This window comes from Pseudopipra pipra, chromosome Z (genome assembly GCF_036250125.1).
Source record: "Pseudopipra pipra isolate bDixPip1 chromosome Z, bDixPip1.hap1, whole genome shotgun sequence".
NCBI classification, from domain to species: Eukaryota; Metazoa; Chordata; class Aves; order Passeriformes; family Pipridae; genus Pseudopipra; species Pseudopipra pipra.
Genome location: NC_087581.1, coordinates 13,077,916 through 13,097,082, shown reverse-complemented (window position 1 = coordinate 13,097,082; position 19,167 = coordinate 13,077,916). Strand labels below are relative to the sequence as shown.

At 35.4% G+C, this 19,167-nt stretch overlaps 1 protein-coding gene across 1 annotated transcript in view; it reads left to right on the top strand.

Moving 5' to 3' along the window:
* HCN1 (hyperpolarization activated cyclic nucleotide gated potassium channel 1) overlaps positions 1-19,167 on the top strand; it is a 199,997-nt gene that overhangs the window by 103,218 nt on the left and 77,612 nt on the right. The window contains exon 3 of the mRNA XM_064642837.1: positions 4,809-4,970. Within this exon, the coding sequence (XP_064498907.1) occupies positions 4,809-4,970 (162 nt within the window). The remainder of the gene's footprint in view (positions 1-4,808; positions 4,971-19,167) is intronic.

Here is a 19,167-nt window from a genome sequence, read left to right as displayed (position 1 = left end):
TATTTTATTTCCAGATGAGTTTTGTTACAACCACTATCTTCGAAGTAAACATTCAGCTCTGGTAGGAAAATTCAGATCCTATGGTTTATAATCTCTGTTTAGTGGGTGCTCTAATGGATAAAAATAATAGTTTTGGGCTGACCCAGAGACTGAACCAAAAAAACCCTTGTCATTTATATACTGTTTTATAACTGTTATTTTTTTATAACTGTTATTCTGCCCTGCAGTCTAGTTGGAAGTTCCAGTGTTGCTTTCAGCATACTTTCCACAGCTGCACATGTGCAGCTCTTCCTGTCTCACCACTGTGGCTATTTAATATTTGAGACTCCACTCACTTGGTATGAGTGCCATTTCATATTGCCCAAGGCATGATGCAAATCTTAATCTGAAGAGTAAACCCAGGACAGTTTTTTGATACTAAGCACCTTTAGTACTTCTGAGGATGGAAGAAGTGTCTGCATGAGCTCAATGATGGGAGAGGTGAATAAATTTTTCCAAGAAGTCCCAAGTATTTTTTTTTGTTGTTATTTAATTAGAAAAATTCTAATAATTTTTATAAGTCAATTTTTATCTAAACTGAATGTAATAATCAAAAGCAGTGGAATCACCATCCCTGGAGGTGTTCAAGAAATGACTAGATGTGGCACTTAGTGCCATGGTCTAGTTGACAAGGTGGTGTTTGGTCAAAGGTTGGACTTGATGATCTTGTTGTATGATTGTGTGATTATAAACTGAATTAAAAATCACAACTGAACAAATATTACGTGCCACTTATCAGAAGGCAGAATAGGTAACCCATGCATTCCACAACAGCAGTTCAAAAGATTCTGTGTTCACTTGGTTAAACTGTATGTTCACTGTTAATTTACTATGACAGCCCCCAAATACTATTCAGCAAGTGGGCTGGTAAGGCTGGAACAGTTTTTCTTTCTCAGGCTCAGAAGTCAGTTAGCAGGACTGATTTGAAGTATACGATCCATTATAAATGTGAGGAAGGAATAGTCTGCTTTCTGCTTCTTACGTGGGAATGAAAAGAGTCAATAAAGTGTGAGTGAAAACTGAGATAAAACATGTGAACTCTGACTTCTTCAGCTATTTCTTATACTCTGTAATACTTTGCCAAAATATCAGAAACTGTCAATCTATGGTTTCATTTCAGACATTATCAGAGGTATTGTGAGTTCTTCAGGCAAAAATTTAAGATTTCCGGGCTATTGAGGTTAGAAAAGGAAAAAACTATGAGTTCTTAGAAGTGAGTTCGCAAACTACATTTTTTATTAGATGTGATTTTAAAGTACATGGGAACCATGAAAAATGACAGCACTATAGCCAAACCCCCCAAAATAAACATGATAATAAAAAGTATCATGTGTAATTGAAATGAAGCTGAGTAGTAACAAAAAAAGGAGAAATATCTATGAACTCTGTCCTATTATGTAAAATAAAAGTGTGAAAACAGTTAGTTCTCAAGAGAATTTTAATTTTTTCTCAGGTGCAGTAATCTCATGTCCCTTTAGTACTTTTTTGGAAATACATTGTCCAAAATTTCCAACTCCTTCTACTTAAGCTGAATATTTAGGTATAAAACTAGGAATCTAAATAAAGTGGCCAGATATTCAAATGTGTTTTACAGCTGTAATTCCTGCTTAATTGCATGGCATTTTTGGGTGGTAAGTGTTTAATGATGGACAGGCACTTATATTTATAACTACATAAGTAAAGGGTTTAGGGACCTAACTTACGTGCAAGTGTTTGAGTTATTTCTGTTATGAATAGTATCTTATCAAGAAATCCATTGAAACAGAGAGATTTGACCACACATCCATACTACAAAATCAAGTTAAGTTGATTTATGGTCTTATATTTCTTCCTATCCCATGGAAGAAGCAGCTAATGGACAAGCCACCATTTGCTTAAACAAGTGACATTGACTTCCTGTCCTCTAGTTTCTCTCCTAGCAAACTACACTTCACACATCTCCTAGGAGTTTTAATGAGTTTTAATATGAGGTTTAGCTCATTAATACTGGAATTGCGATTACAGTGTGATTACAAAAAAATACTATAAAAAGATGACTTCTTTACTATTCTTGTTTCAATCAATTCCTGAATGGAAGAACTTTAAACATGCAATATATGACTTCAATCCGCAGAGCATTTTGGCTATTAATATTAAAAAAGCTACACTCCTCCCAGGCCCCAAATGTAAATATATCAATACAATACTATGAACAAATATTCTTGTTTACATTGTACAAAGTATGCTTGGGGTATTTTTTTGTTTTGGTTTGGTTTTTTTCAAACCAAACACATATTGCCATAAGAAGTTCCTTTTTTGACAAAAAAATATCAACTATTATATGCTGGTGGAAGAACAGGCAGAGATTTTTAAAAGATTTTTCAACATTTGCCTAAGATTTTTTTTTTTAAGTTCTTTTCTTTAATACAGAGTTATCATAGGTATTAGGATAGAGTATATAAATATTAAACTATATAAGCAAAAGACTAGTGATAAAAGTATAGTATGTTTGAAAAACTGATAAAACATTACTATGTTATGCAATCTAGATAATATCCCAGATATGTTCATGCATTTTTAACACTGCACACTAAGCTTCCCAGGAACTATTTCTGGAGCCAACAGTTTCAGAACTGATAGAAGGTTGCAGTGTTGTACACAGACTGTTGCAGTCATTTCCTTGGATGTATTTGGTTTCACATAAAATTTTCAACATGTTCTCGTTCTTGCAGTATGTGACCATTTCTGCAGAGCCACAGTACTAATGAAAAAGCTTTGAAGAAAACAGTGACAAGATAGAATAGTCCTTGCAGAGCCCAAACCCTACAGCATAATGCCTAAGCCCATAGCTGCAGAGGCAGGATGAGGGTTCAGGAGCCTTGAGTGTACGTGAGTGCTGGGTTTTGGTCTCCGGAGAGTTTTGAGAACCTCGTCCTCCCCTGGGTCTCTTCCAGTAAAGCCTAATGGGAAGTTTGAAGGAAAACTGAAAATTTTCGTGTGATCAGGAATTATCTGCACTTTGCAGTTTTAGTATAGTAACCATATAGACAAAGTACAACCTGAATGCATGCTGGTGTTCCAAACCAGTAGTAATCCTTGCTATTTTTTCCAGTTCTTTAAAATAAAATAATTTCAGTGCACATGTCCACTATTTTGGTTCATATCAGCTACTGAAACTTAAACTATTGAAATAGCTGTAACAAAAATACATTTCTCAATAAGAAAAATGTATAATGGTGACAGTTTCTGTTTCTTTCCATTTACAGTATCTCCTAAATATCAGCAGCTAGATGGTATTTGGATAAGGCTTATGTTACAACCATCTATTTCCAATGATTGTCAAACTGGAATTTGGAATATGTTCTCTTAAAGTCCCCTAGATTGAAAAAAGGTTTTGTCCACAGAGTTAGTGTCTGAGGTATATTTCTAATATGCAGGTTTTGCATTTTGGGACTCAAAACATACACTGTCATTTTCAAACAAGGACCAAATCCCACTAACAGGAAATGAAAGACACCGCAATATGCTCTCCATATTTGTACTTGCACTCATTTACAATGTGGATACTTAATCTCTGCTTTTAGTTTAGATATATAAAAGATAGGATACAAATATTCTGTCTTTCATGTGTGAATTCTTTTATTTACAAATACAAAATGTCATGTCCGGTATACCTGTATACCTCTCGCAATCTGATGTTTTCATCTTCATCTCCTAAAGCCTCTGAGTTCTATGTCTATCCATACAATTAAAGAGTATTTTCAACTTAGAATTCCATGAAATAACAACTGGACATTCTTCATCTTCTAAATGTAACACCTGCATAGTGATAATTATGCATATAAAAAAGTTATATATTTATATTGAGTAGACTGAATTATTGATAAGTAAAGAATATGTCTGTATTTACATTTTGGAAGTACATTGAAACAAATATAGCAGAAAAGTTCTAAATGTATTTTTCCATACTACTTGGCAGCTGACTGCTGCTGTTCATGCAAATTCTGCCCAACAAATTTGCCCACACAAACTTGAAAATGTCTGTGTTGTTTTTGAGAATTATATGTGTGATTTGCTGTAAGGCACTTTTCATATGCAAACATTTTTTTGTCATAAGAATGGAGGAATATATTGGAATCCAAATTACTGTATTAGTTCAATATAAACTTAGCTACTACAGATGAGTAGCCATAAAATTATCAGTATTTTAGGAAAATAGCTAATGATTAAGAGTAATTAACTATCTTTTTGTGATTTTTGCTTGGTGAACTGGTACATGGAAATAGTATAGAAATAGAAGTCAAAAAATGTAACACTACTCATATTGTTTCTTCAGTCAGATTTTTTTGCTTTTAAGAAGGTAATAAATGTAAAAGTGAATTTTCTGAAGGGGTCATTAAATGTCCCACAAGTTTGTGAGTATTTAAATACTCACAAGTTCATAGAAAAGTAATGGTTTCACTAGCTTTACCAAGCTTTTTTGATTTGTGAGTCTTGCTTCAGTTGAAAGGAATTGTAAGCTTTAAGAAAACACTTTAGCAGGTGACTTCTATCCAATATATGCCTTTTTCAGCAGCTTACATAACGCTGGCTTGCAGCCAAGAGCCAGGTGTGTCAGCATAGTTCTCTGCTGAAATTACCATGCTCAAATTAATGGTCCTTGCTGAGAAACCTCAGCTTTTTTAGAAGTTCAGGATGATACTTGTTTTCCTTTAACCTGCCTGATAAGAATGAAATTATTTGCGTTTCTGATTTGCAACATGTACATCATCTGTATTTTCTGTCTGCAGATTTTCCACATGACGTATGATCTGGCCAGTGCAGTGGTGAGAATCTTTAATCTCATTGGAATGATGCTCCTGCTGTGCCACTGGGATGGTTGTCTACAGTTTTTAGTACCATTGCTCCAGGATTTCCCACCAGATTGCTGGGTGTCCCTAAACGGTATGGTTGTAAGTATTGTTCATTTTTCATTGTGCTTTCTAAACATTACTATTCTAAACAGTTAGCTTCAGAACTTAGTGTAAAACTACATGCTTAGTAATATGCTGCCCTGCAATTTATTCAAAGTTACTTCTATATTTTATTGGCTCACTTGCTAAGGTTTGTTTTGCAGTCCTTATCATCAATACCATGATATTGACTCACGGTCAGTAAATGAGCCAGAAAATATTTCAGTTTTAAGGTAATTTTAATTTGTTAACCCTCCTTCCCTAAAAAAAAAACACCAAAAGAAATATGGAACACTCAGTTCACCAGTGGTTTCAGTTTAATCTGTAGTTTCAGAATGCTCCTGAAAGTATATTATTGCTGTTTGCATCATCTAATGTTATCCTCAGTTTGTTTTGTAAATAATGTCTGGGTCATCTCATGATCCGTTGTTCCCATCTTAAAGGTCAACATGAAATTTTTCTAAGTAAAATAAGATAAATAGATTTAGTTGTACGATACTCTTCTGTGTGGGAACAGAATGTTCAAGGACAGAATGTAACTGTGCGTTATTTATAAGGAAGAGTAATGATATTCTTCTTAAAGGACAATGGCTGTGAAAAATATAGTTTTTTATCAAGTCAGATAACACAGCAATATAGAGGACATTTTTATACGTACTACACTGAAAAAGTTGTTGAAAAGGGCTTATAGCAAAAAGAAGCAGTCCAAGCAACTCTCATTGGACATCTGAAAACATGTGTCTCTCCAGTTTTTACAATCTTAGAATCCATAAACCAGCACAGTTTACTGTAGATGGGCATCTTGCTCAGTCCCACATATTTCTATCATAGAACCATAACAGTATTTGTTCCTTTAGGAATGTGATACTGCACATTACTGTGGAAGCTCCTTGACTAAGATTGTCAGTCATAGAGACAAGTAGTTGCTGTCATCAAGCAACATCTTTAATGATAAGCAGCATTTTGGTGACACCTCATTGTGCTGCTTTTCTGAAAAAAAAATTTCTGACATATCTTCAGACATGGGATTGCTACAATAAAAGTAGGTCAGCATAATGCTGACTGGCACATCTTTCCATTCTGCTGTATTCTGGGTTCTGCTTTCTAACATCTTCCAGTCACATTTACAAAGGGTAAATATTCTACCCGCTTTTTAAAGATCTGGATGAAAATCATTCTAGCAAGTGAAAGGAAGGCTTGGATTACACTGAATTGAAGTATTTAACTTTTAGAGAACACTGAACTATTATATTCTCTTTGCTCCTTAAGAGCTACGTTCAATAAAAAAGGCTGTAAACTCTATGTATGTGCTCAGACCCTTTCAGCTTACCCACACTCAGGTTTTTTTTATGGAAACAATACTCTCTTCTTACTGGTCACATACTCTTGGAAAGGTCCTTTCTGAAAGTTGCACCTTTAAAAATTTTTTGTCAGTCTATTGAATTTCTTCTGTTGAATGAACATAGGGGAGAGGTCTGAATATAATGTTCACAGTGTAGACAGTCTTTTAGGCCACTGGCAAGAGAAAGAGTTGTGGACTGCCAGCCTGGAATCAGAAGCATATTTAAGACACCTCTTGAGGAAAACATCTAGATGTTTGTTCTGACCATGTCGTGGTGTTATGAGACATTTCATGGTTGCTTTCCATGCTCTGAAAAATAATTCTTTAGCACCGAAAACAGATGGAGAAGCAGTCATGGAATCTCATCCCTCTAAAATAATAGAGGAAATAGAACAATGATAATGATGATGATCATGGTTATCTGCTTTTCTAGTCTATTCAGAATCTGACTGCTAACTTTAGAGTTTGGAAGGGCTTCATGCTCCTGATACTACAAGAGCTTAGGCAAGAGGGGTGCTTTACTGCCCTCATATGCTGTAGCCTGTAACGATCTAATCTAGTCTGAATTGTAAAACTTTTGTTAATGAAGTGACTGCATGTGATACTGGGGTTTGGACTCAAAGTAAAATTTTAGACTTATTCATTGTGATTGTTGGCTTGAAGACTTATTCAAGCCAATGTGTGCTCAGCCAGAAAAAGTTAGTTTTTCTAAAATGTAAGCCAGTTGTGAGCCAGAGCATTTGCAGATAATGTGATGATAAAGAAAATGAGGATGCCATGAAGATGCTGTGCTGTTTCCTCAGTTGACACAGCCTAGCCTTTTCTTCCAGTCCACAGTTCTCTTCTGTCTTGCACATTAGTTGCTTCAGGTTGCGGAGTGCAAGAACTTCTAAAACCCTTCTCCTGAAAGCTGTTTCTTCTCTTTGAACTGATACGTATTCAAATTCCATAGGCATGCTCCTGGGTTTACTTTATAAATACTTGTAAAAAAAATACATAAGTTAAATTTAATGTCACAAAGGTGTAGGAAAATGAACCAAAGCTGCAGTTTGCTTACTTCCTCTCTGAACAATGCCACTGAATGCAATTAAAGTGAAACAAATTGCTTGGATTTTTATCTTTGAAAGGATATTAGGAAAGTCATAGTGCAACATGAAGGAGACTATAAAATGGAAAGCTCTCTCTGTAAAAGGAAATAGGATCACCACTAGTTAATACTGTACCAACCTACAGCCTAAGTAATTTAACAAAATATGTTTAGGTCCCATTGGTATACTCTCTTCAGTAATAATAATTATGACCCCATATTGTATCTGTACTCTCAGCTTAACCTTCTTGGACAGTTCCTAGCACTGGCCTTCATGTTGCTGTGAAATGACTGCCAGAGCTGACATCTTCCTTTGATTGATGTGATCCCACTTGCTCACTTGCTCACTTCTGTATCTTTACTGCCATTTGATTGTACTGACTTTACTAGTGCTGAGTACTGTGGACAGGCAGGATTTTATGCTCTTCCAGAATATCAATGCACTTGTCTTTAAAAATAGGAACACTGGTAAATATAATATAAAAGTAAGTAGCAGCTGTTTTTCCACCTCACTTTAAGCCATGTTTGAGCCAATCCACTACAGACAAAATAGCAGTCAATTACCTCTATGAGGGAATATGGCTCTTTGATGCCGTTCCTAGTTTTTTTTAACACTAGGATTTCATTCCAAAAAAGGTCTTTTCTGAAGAAGTTTCACAGACTTTCCTAAGATGCTCCCTAATTTCTCCTTGGCTCAGAAAACCTATTATCTGCTACTCCTTGTGTGATTTATCATCAGCTTTCTGATCTGCATTGCTTTAGACTAGTGTACTTCCATAATGACTCATAGACCAAACATCTTTATCATGCTTCAGAGTTTGAGCCAGTAGTTCCTTAGAAAATTAGGAGTAAAACTTGCAATTGAAACCACGGAGGCACAAAACCAGAAAAGCACAGTAATCCTCTTCTATCACTCTGTGCAAACCAAGATCTGCATTTTGCAATCAATTTCAGCTGCAGTAATTGAAAGAAAAGTGCATGAGTTCCAACTAATGAACTGTTACAGTCAGGTCTTATATGGGACAGGGATTCTAGGCAAGTAGAAATGAGAGATGACATTTTTGCCATTGATGCCATCTGGCCATCTAAGCATGACAGCCTGCAATAAAGCATCCCTTGCAGTAGATCATTAATAACAGTAACTGAAGATTCCCAACCTATATTTTCCTGTCTATATTTGCAATAATTTGTTGTATGGTTAGGAAAACGTATGGTCCTTTAAGCAAGGTAATTTCCTGGTCTTTACAGATATTTAATTTATAATGTTCCCTTTGTGAGACACAAATCTAGAAAAGAGGTATAGAATTTAAGTTGAATGGTGAGTTTTTTAAAGCCAAATGGGATTTTAAAGCTTTTGGAAAGGCTTTGTTTTGCTGGCATTTCTCCTGGCTGTCAGTCAATGTTTGCTCAGCAAGAACACTTCAGGTACTCTGGTTTTTTTGTTTTATCTTTCCCTTTCTGTCCTTGCAGTTGGATTGTTTGCGTGTCTCAGGTTGTTTCAGGTTTGGATTTGGTGAAGGGGATTTTGCATTGTATTAACGCCCGTTTGTGTCACTTAATTACCTCAGGGGCAAAGGAAATCAGATGTTAGAGTTCAGATCTTCATCTCTGATGGCATCAGCATTGCTAGAAAAAGAATTTGGAAATTTTTGCTGTAGAATCTGAAAGTCTCTCTCATTATAAAATGAATTACTTAAATGAATATTTGATAGGGAAATTCAGAGATGGTGAGGATTTATAATGCTCTGAGCTGTACTAATATATATGTAATATGCAAAAAAGATATTTAGTAATAACACCCAAAACTTGAATTTTAATTCTCAGCATTTCTTACTAATGGACACCATTTTCAATTACACAATCAGGGGGTTTTTTTCCCAGTAAGATTTTTGATTTACTTAATGGAGTGCAAGGAATGCATTATAGTCATTTGATGTGTTATTCTGCATTGGGTTTTCTCCTTTTTGATAATGCATCAGTGTAGCACCTTCTTCCCTATAGCTGGCCATCAGAGAAGCTAATTTTCTCATGAGATTTTTCCTCATTTGATCATGATGTGATAGTTATAATTTAGAGTTTCCAAAATGTTTTTGAGTACCTTTTTATTATATGGCAAAATATTGTAGAGCCACATTTAAAACACTAGATTCTTCTGATTTCATTTGCAATGCTGAGCAATAAACGCTTATGTAAATCAAATCCAAGAATCTTAAATTGGTTGCTTAAACACTATGGAACATATGGGAATCATCTGATTACTAGAGGCACTAAGGATCTGGTGAGATATACTACTACTCTAGTGTATTTTATAATCATATATTTGTATTTATGTGTGCGTATTTAATTAGAGCAATGCTTCTTGGAACAGATGAAGGAGTGAAATTACCAATCAGAGATGGACTGTGATCAAAATTAGTGGAATTGCCCAAGTCAGATGCTTTATTTACAACACAATTTGGAAATATTGTAAAACCAATAACAACAATATATAACATTCTTAGGACTAAGATATCCTTATTTTTGAAATTTACAGTGAATAATTATATCCATTCTAGTACATGCAGCTGTTCAGAATTCAGTTACTGCTCTCCCTCTTGCACATAGCACTGACCTAGTCACTGAGGTCAGTCTCTTTCCTCCTGCATCAAGATGATGAAATAATGACCTGTTTCACTGGTTTGGCATGAAGTGATAGGCCTAAAACTGTATTAGCTCAGAAAAATTTACTAGTTTGTGTGATTTGACAGTATAAGAAACTGCAGAGGAAAATTTTGTAGATGTGCAGAGCTAAATGACAAGGTATGTTTAATGCAGACTGAGGACATGTGTTAACTGCGTTACCAAAAGTTTATGCCAAGCTGGCAAGGACTAGAGAAATAGGGTGTCTGAGAACACTGTTGATTTAATTCAGTATGTCGTGACCAATGAAGAGGAAAACAAATGAAGTTCTCATTTTTACAACAACTGCTGAGACTTTAGGAAGTCCACATAGGTTTTGGCTTATGTTTTTTTCTGTTCTCTGACAGGTTAACAGGTCATCTGCTTTTGCAGGCCTAGAATGGCAAATAATAATAACTTTTTTTCCAAACTCCTTGCTTTTGGTGTAATATTCTTTATATTTTTTGATGTCTAATATACTTTTCGGACTGTGTACTTTTGCTTAGGTAAAAACAATTACTAGATTTCTTGTGTCTCATAGTTTTTGAAAATATTTCAATTTTTTCTGTGTATTTATTTCTGCCATTGATGTCTGCTCAGTTTATAACTTCTGGTTTATTGTATTAATACCATGAACTAATTGAGATGTAGAACCTTGAAAGTTGAAAAATAAAGGTGTAAAATCAATTACAAGGAGGTTTAAAACTTTCTAAAAGTTTAACATTAGAGAAAGTATTCATGTTACACATGAATATTTGGATTACCAAAGGGAAAAAAGTGTTTCAAAGAAGGTATTCCCAATTGTAATCACACAAGTCCACCACCTTTGAAAATTGTTTAGCATCATGAATTTAACTATGGTCATAAGCCCTGCTACCTTACTTTACTCTCATCAAAATGTTTGAATCTTAATGTTATCATATTAATGTAATTATTTAATGCTGATGGTGATAGCTGGTGATAGATATTTCAGTAGATATTGGTGCTCAGTGCTACAGAGGAAAGATCTAAATTAGGACTCATGTTTGTAAGTATTGATTGTAGGACTATGTTACTGATGTGATAATAGGTGCTAAAGACAATGACGACTGGAATTAATCAGTTGGCTGCCTTGCAGGCTTCTGTTTCTTTCAGATAGAAAGCAGGTCTTCCTTATAGAGGATGAGAATAATGAAACAATTATTTAGAGGAAGCATACAAAAGCAAATTGATGCACTTAATAGATACTAACTTATTTCCATGTTTTTAATTTGCTATTGAAAGAGCTAGTAGGAATATGTCAAGGAGAGGATGCAAGGAACAACTTGCCTATTTTTCATCAAAATTTAGTTTCCATATTTCTCCCTCAAGAATCAACACAACTCATAAATGCTTATCTTGCAGTATATTCTGAAGGGATTTCTGGTAACTGTAAATTGCGAAATATTTTGTGTAAGCTTTACACTTGAAAGAATACAAAAAATTTCACATTATATGATAAAGTGTAATGCTGTGTTTGATAGAAATTCTAGGGAAAAATAACAGACTTCATAAAGCATGTCTTAAGCCACTTCTTAAGTGAAAAAATGTAAACTAAAATAAAAACATGAATCGTACCTGTCATGTTTTAGAACCTTGTATCTCTCATTTGCCCTACCATGAATATTCAGGAGGTGTTATAAGCACCTCATGGCCAAATGCAGATTCTCTGTTGTAGAAGAGAGTGTTCCCTTTGTTCTGGGGGAGCTGGATCAGTCTGTTTTGCTCTATCTCTTTAAAAAGTGTTTACCTGTATGTAGTGGTATTCCAGGTGGAACTGGTATATCAGTTTGAAACAATTATTCTGAAGTAGCCCTCCATGGGTGGCCTTTTTTCTTGTTATAGGAATATCCAAAAACTGAACTCTTAGAATATTTATGCTAGAGCAGGTTTCCCAGAATAAATCCAGACGTACGTACATCCAGATGAATACCACTCATATACAGCTGTTCTTCAGCAAATTTTTCTGGTTTTCATTGCAAAACTATATTAATATGTACAGTCTAATTCTTGATCCATATGCTTTAAGACTGAATAAAAACTTTTTTTACACAAGCTGCATATTTTTGCCAAGGGGTCATTATCACAATCAGATTTTCTCAAGAGCCCTCATTTTGCTGCTTTTAACTGAAGGGGTTTTCTGTATCAAATTTGAACTTTCTACACATAGGTATTCAGCACCTGACTCATTCTAATACTTAAAGTACATCTGGAGAGAAGCCTCTATTGGGATGCAATTAGACATAAAAATTGGCCACCTGAAATTGCACATTTAGAATACCTACATTTCACATTAGAAAAAATCAAAGCAAGATACTTTATTCTGGTTCACATAATTCTGAACCAAGTCACTTTGATATATCAGAAACTTGACATATAGTCCTGTGTCCACTAGACCTATGTCAGTATTCTATAGGGTCTGTAATCTGGATTCCCAAAATCCCAGAGGGAGAAAAGATGGTATCATAACAAGTTCCTTCATGGAAATTTTAATATTTCGTATTTTTACTTTAATTTGAATTTGAATGAAGCTAAAAGCTAAACAAGAAGAATTCCCTGTAAAACTGGAAGTCTCCATTTGTATCCACTTCTGGTTACCAAACTATGAGGAAAGCAGGAAATACACAACATAATGTTTTCTTTCATTTGTTTTAACCTACTTATTTTCCTTCATGTCTGAAGCAGTTTTGCCCATACTTTTTATACTTACAAGACAGAGATGTACAGAACTCATTTAGATTTAGGCTGCATGTATCTTCTCTCTTTTAAAAATGTAGGATAATTTTCTCTAAGATTGCCCCCATCCATCCACTTTCTGCTCTTCCTGCTTTCGGCACATATACTCACTTAAGCAGACTCAGCCTGAACTAATTCAAATACAGTTATAAAACTTTCAGAAAATGTAATTTAATACAAATGATAGAAAGGATTTTTTACAGGAGAAATACAGCAATATTCCACAATTTTTATATTATCTGAAATAAGCAGCATCTTAATAAATGTTACTATTAATGAGTAAATTTTGAATACTTCTAGATATTGTGTGTACAGATGCCTACCTATTACTTGTAAGAGCAAGCAGTGAATACTTTTCGCATCAATAACTTTATTCATTAAATGCCCTTAAATATATTTTGCTTTCTTTCTGCTATCTGGATTTTTATGTTTGATTAATTTACTCTTTAGAAGGTGTTATTGATAACATAAGGAAAAGAACAAAGCCCTGTGGTGAGACTTTCTCAGGTCCATGTACCACTTTTAATAATTCTCATTGGGTTTATTTTCCTCATGCAAGAGGAAAAACAATATTATAATTAACAAAATTATTAGTATCTATTCAAAATAACCTGCTATAAATAATGTACTGATCTATTTAATTTAGCTGTAAAAATAAAACCAGTTTCCCACAAATTTTAAAAAAAATTACTTATTTTTTTCCTCTCTTTGTTTTGAATGGCTGGGGCTTATTACAAAAGATTCATGGCAATCTCCTTTGAAGAGGATTGGAGCATAGAAGAATGTACACTATAAGGTCTAGTTTAATAACACAATATTACCTATATTTTGTGGTACTGCTAACATGAGAGAAGTGCTTTGAAACATCCTCTTTGAAAGTCAGCAGCTGGCATTTGAATGAAACAAGAAAATAATGCCCATATTCTTCACTGATGACTAATGTTCTTTTTCCAGTCCATCTCATATCATTTTAGTCACAGTATTTGTTTTTTTATATTTGGAAGGAGATGACATTAGCTTGCATTTGAGGGTAGCCTAGCATTTTGACAACAGTAATTATAATCAAAGAAGGATTATTTGTATTGATATAGATAGGGAGGGGCCCAACACGACTGCTTTTGAACATCTTTCTACTTAGAAGTGCTATTTTCAAGTGGAGTCTACTCAGACTAATAGTTCAGTTTTACAAAGAGTAATTGAGAACTGATCACGAATAAAGGCAGTGCACCAATAATTTTTCACTCTTTGCAGTAATATGTAATATCCCTATGCTTATCTCGAAGAGTAAAAACCTTAACATTTATCTCCTAGATGCAACTAGAAAAGTTATGGCAAACCTAAACTCAATTAAATTTGACAAAATATTTGAGGGAGTTTCCCCTTTATTTTAATAGCTTTTTCTGGTGTTCTGAAATGAAGTTATTATGCATGATAAAAAACTTTGGTGGGAGAAAAATATAAATATAGCTCAGATTTGTTTGAAAAGAAAATGCAAGAGCTCACCCTGGAAAGCTACACTCAAGAGCAATGAGCAGGCATGCTATGTTTCCAGCAGATAAGGACAGATTTGGCTCTGGAATTTTTTGGACCTATGCAGATATCTCTATATGAGCTCTCATAATCCATAACACTTAAATCCTGCCCGTCCTGTACCATCATCTCTATATATTAAACACAGATGCTATATAGAATATTTAAATCTGCCTTTACATTCATAGTGTCTAACACTAATTGTCTTGGCTTTACTCTTGCAGCAAAACCATCCTGCTGTTATATGCACTTCTGTGCATATAAAACTTTAAAAGAAATTAGTTCATTTCTGAGTTGTATGAATAAGCAGGGATGAGGTTCCCTTAGGTTTTTGCAGTCTGTTTATGGAAAGAATAACATATAAATGCTGACAGAAAGTGCCTCTGGGGAATGCCATGTGCCCTCAGACGTAGTGGTGCACTGTTCCTAAGTGTATTGTAGATCAATAAAATATATTAAGTAAGCCATCTTAGTTGAATTGTGAAGGAAAACCACACACACGCACACAGAGTAATATGGGGAGGAGATAGAAGGAATGAGACATTTTAATAGAAATATAATATCTGAAGCAGAAATGGGGTTTTTTTAGACAACATCCAGTGCACATGATTTGAGGAAACATAAAGTTGGCATGTGTACAGATAAATAAAAGATGAAGGATTTCTAGGATTTAACAAAGCTTGTTGGTTTTACTCCTTTGGTTTTAAAATCTTTCAGACTTGGTATAAGAAAGTGCTTGCTTATACAGATAATTCATAGACATCTGCACACAGACTATCTAGAAAATATTCTTTAAAATTTTCTAATGAATAATAATGATAAAGACAGAAAAATACCATTTAAATTATTCACTTACAGTGATGACACTGAACACAAAATCTGAATTAGAAACTAAATATGTATGGTATAAATTAAAACCTCATCCACATACAATAGAATGTGTGTTTCTAATCAATAATGACTCTTAATTTTATTTTAAAATATAGTAGAAAAAACACGGCATTTTTGCTGTTTTGAATAATGAAAGCTGCTTTGATGCATTTGCATGTTAGATAACGCAATTTTGGAATAAATATATGCTATTTCCTTAGAATCTGAATACTTTAATATATTGCCAGTTTAACATCCTTTTCAACCTTTTTCAAGCAAAGTAAATGCCATGCTTTCAATAAATGGATATAAGAATATGTGCCCTGAATCCAAGAACTCCTTCTCTCACTGTGTGCTCTTTTCTCTCACTGTGTGTCTCTGCTGGATAACTTTATCCATACAAGTAAATAATTATGATGTTTGCATTCTAAGCATTCCTCTGTCCTCATTAGGTATCTTTTTTTGTCTCTCACCTGCTCCTATCTGTGGTTTATGATACCGTCTCACTGTGGTGTGCTTATATTAAAGCCACTGTGCTGGAACTGAATTCACCAAGTAAAATCTTCAGAACCTCTGACAGAGCCCCACTGACTTTTCTCAAACTTGCAAGGGCAAACTCATGTTCTGATCTCAATGTAAAGTTCAATTGCAAGAGAAAAAACAATGGATCATAAAATAAAACCAGAACTCGAGAGAAGATACTGTTCTTAGGAATTTCATTTTCTCCACTGGATTGGAATAAGGAAGAAACAGGGAGGCAAATCCATCCAAGAAAACAGAGGTATGCTCAGTAGGGGAGCTCAGGAAGATAATGGATGCAGCTTTAGCTGAATAGGATCTTGGGCAGCTTATGGAGAGAGAAACTCTCCCCTGGAGGTGATAAAGAGCACCTGCATTAACATTCTACTCTGAATCACCATCTGCAGGAATCTGATTTTTAGTGACTGTGTAGGGAGCCTAGGGAAACCCGCCAACTCACTTAGCTATCAAAGTGAAGTACCTGAAGTCAGCTGATGTGAAGTTTTAGGTTGCCTTCCTCTCTTATTGCTGGTTCTCACAAAAAAACCCCGAGACAAATTGGACTACTGGTCATTGCAGATATCCATGTGTAAACAGTACAAAAATGCAATGCACCTGTTCATTTTCCATTGTGCAGGGTTGTGGTGTTCCTGCTGTGCCTCTCTCCCTCAAACATCACTGCCAGATATCCCATGACTGGTCTCCCCCCAGGGTTTGTCCTCTGGGCTGAGCTGTCTACCTCAGCCTTACCCACTTCAGTCAGGGCATTTTTATCCTTATCGTCCAGACTAAGGAACCTGGATTCCTTTTAACTACTCACCAGGTAGATGTTTTCATTGCTCTGCAGGATAATTTTGTGGATCATCCTGTAATCAAAGCATGCAGTTTAACTCTTAATCACAACAAGAGAGTTTCTTTTATGTTGCAGCTATGAAAGAATCCCATTTGCTTTCCAAGCATTTCTGTACAGTTAAATGGCATTACCATTCCTCTGTGGATGAAACAGTTGTTTCATAAATACATGCTATGGAACTTTGAAAAGGAAAGTTGGCTAAGAAAAGTTGGACCGATGAAAACTAGGTAATTTATGACAGTCCATTTCTGTATTCACTAATCTGTGGAAAAAGGTGCAGAACACTCATGCCTATTTATGACTTGGTAATTGTGCTTTCCAAATTTTATTCTTCAAAGTATTTTTTCCACTTCTCTTTGGATAATAAAAATCTTAATGGTGGTGAATAGTTTAGGATAAGGATGACTATCTTGAACTGCTGTTTCTCTGATCAGTGACAAATAATCAATTCATTTGAAAATATGGTAGTAAGAGAGGTTTTATCCCATGTGGTGACTAATCAGGTAAAAATAATGCAGTTAAACAGTCTATTTAAGAGATTGAAATTAGAATTATACATCAGTGGCTTTAGTGCACCTCATTTTGGGTGAAGAATCATAGAATTGGTTTGGGTTGATAGCAAGTTTAAAGATCATCTAATTCCAACCCCCCTACCATGGGCAGGGAACCTTTCACTAGTCCGTATTTCTCAAGGCCCTATCCAGTCTGGCCTTGAACACCTCAAGGAGTAGGACATCCACAACTTCTCTGGGCAGCCTGTTTCAGTGCCTCACCACCCTCACAGTAAGGAATGTCTTTATATCTCTAATATCTAATCTAAATCCACTCTCATTTTAAACCCATTTTCTCTTATCACTACATGCCCTCCTAAAAAGTTGCTCTCCCTCTTTTTCATAAGCCCTGTCTAAGTACTGGAAGGCTGCTATAAGGTCTTCCCAGAGCTTCTCCAAGCTGAACAATCTCAGCTCTCCCAGCCTGTCTACACAAGAGAGGTGCTCCATCTCTTTGATCATCTTTGTAACCATTCTCTGGACTCGCTTCAACAGGTAGGAAAGTGGACAGAGAAAAGAGAAAAACAATCTAAAGACAAACTGAATGTGTGGCTCCATTCAAGTTAATGATTGAGCTGTTGAGAGTTGGTTCAGGTGGGACCAACAAAGTGGGCATGTAAAGTCTGGCCCCTTTCCAAGGGTGGAAAGGAGCAGATGCCCAGGGAAGATCCAATCACAGCAAGCATGGGCTAATGTTTCCTTCAGTTTTCAGACGTTAGCATCTGAGTGACTTCTGGATAAAGAGCTGGTATCCCGGTGTTTAACAACTATCACCGTGTTTCTTCCATTAGTCCACCCAATCATTTTTTGACTGAATGAGAGTGTTCATATTTGGCCAGAAGCATGGGCATGGTGTCACAGCATCATGACTCTGACATACTGTCATGGTTTTGAGCATGGCTGTCCTTGGCGTTTCACCCCCCACTGGAGTGACTTAACCTGAGAAAGTCCAGAGTGACTGAGTGGGCATGGGCTGATGGCTGTACAGGGATGTCTCTGTCTTTAAGAGCTGGAAATGGGACCTGAGTGCTCCTAACCTCTTAGGTGAATACTATAGGGTCACTCCGGTGCTTTGTTAACTCCCTCTAGGATGTTAAAAGAGGAGCATGTTCCACTTCCTTCCTCTCAGAGTATGAAGTTCATACCCCAAAGGTCAGGACATTATTCTATGATTCAGGTTAACCTGCCTCTGCTAGACGAGGGAAATGAATTTTTTATGACTCACTCAGTCTTTTTTTTTTAAATGCCTAGACATCATTTTGTGGATGGTGTTTAGGCTGCTAAATCATTTTTTCTTTATATCATTCTATTACCTGTATTATGTTATTACCTTTAATATCTTGCAGACTCTGGTAAGTACCTGCGGTTTTAGGGCATCTGAGTTTAAGAAAAGGTCATCAGTAAAACTCAGATGAGTTCTCAGAAAAAGAAAAGCCTCTGACCTAGATCCAGCCTACTTCCTTTGACACTGAGCTTTGTTCTTTTCATAGAGCCAAAATAGATTTTCAGCTGCAGAACTACTACTTCCTGCTGTCACTTCTTAATAAAACAATGCACAGCTTTTTGTAGGACATAGTTTCATCCATTTAATAAAGGATTATGATTTACCAAAAAAGCAGACCAGCCTCTTGAGGGTTCAGTTATCTAGTAATGTAATTTCCTAAAGAACTGTAAACTAACTAGATGCAGCCTAAAGTCTCAAAGACATCAGGTTAGGAAATATATCAGAAAACTGACAAGAAAAGTACCAGATAATTTAAAAAAAATTCTTAGAACCAACACTGGTCCTCTGCCTTAAAAAATACGTTACTTGAAGAGAAATAAAACATGGTAAAAATTGTATCCTTAGACTAAGCAGAAAAATATTTGAATTAGCCTATGCGGTACCAAGCATCACTTTACTGGGTAAAAAATCATGTTTTTTAAAGCACGGGATTCAGGAACTCCTGAATCCCAGTTCGAACCCTTATACTGATTCTCTCTGTCAAAGTAGCATTGGTTAACCTTGATTCATTTTTAAGCAGATTAAAGCA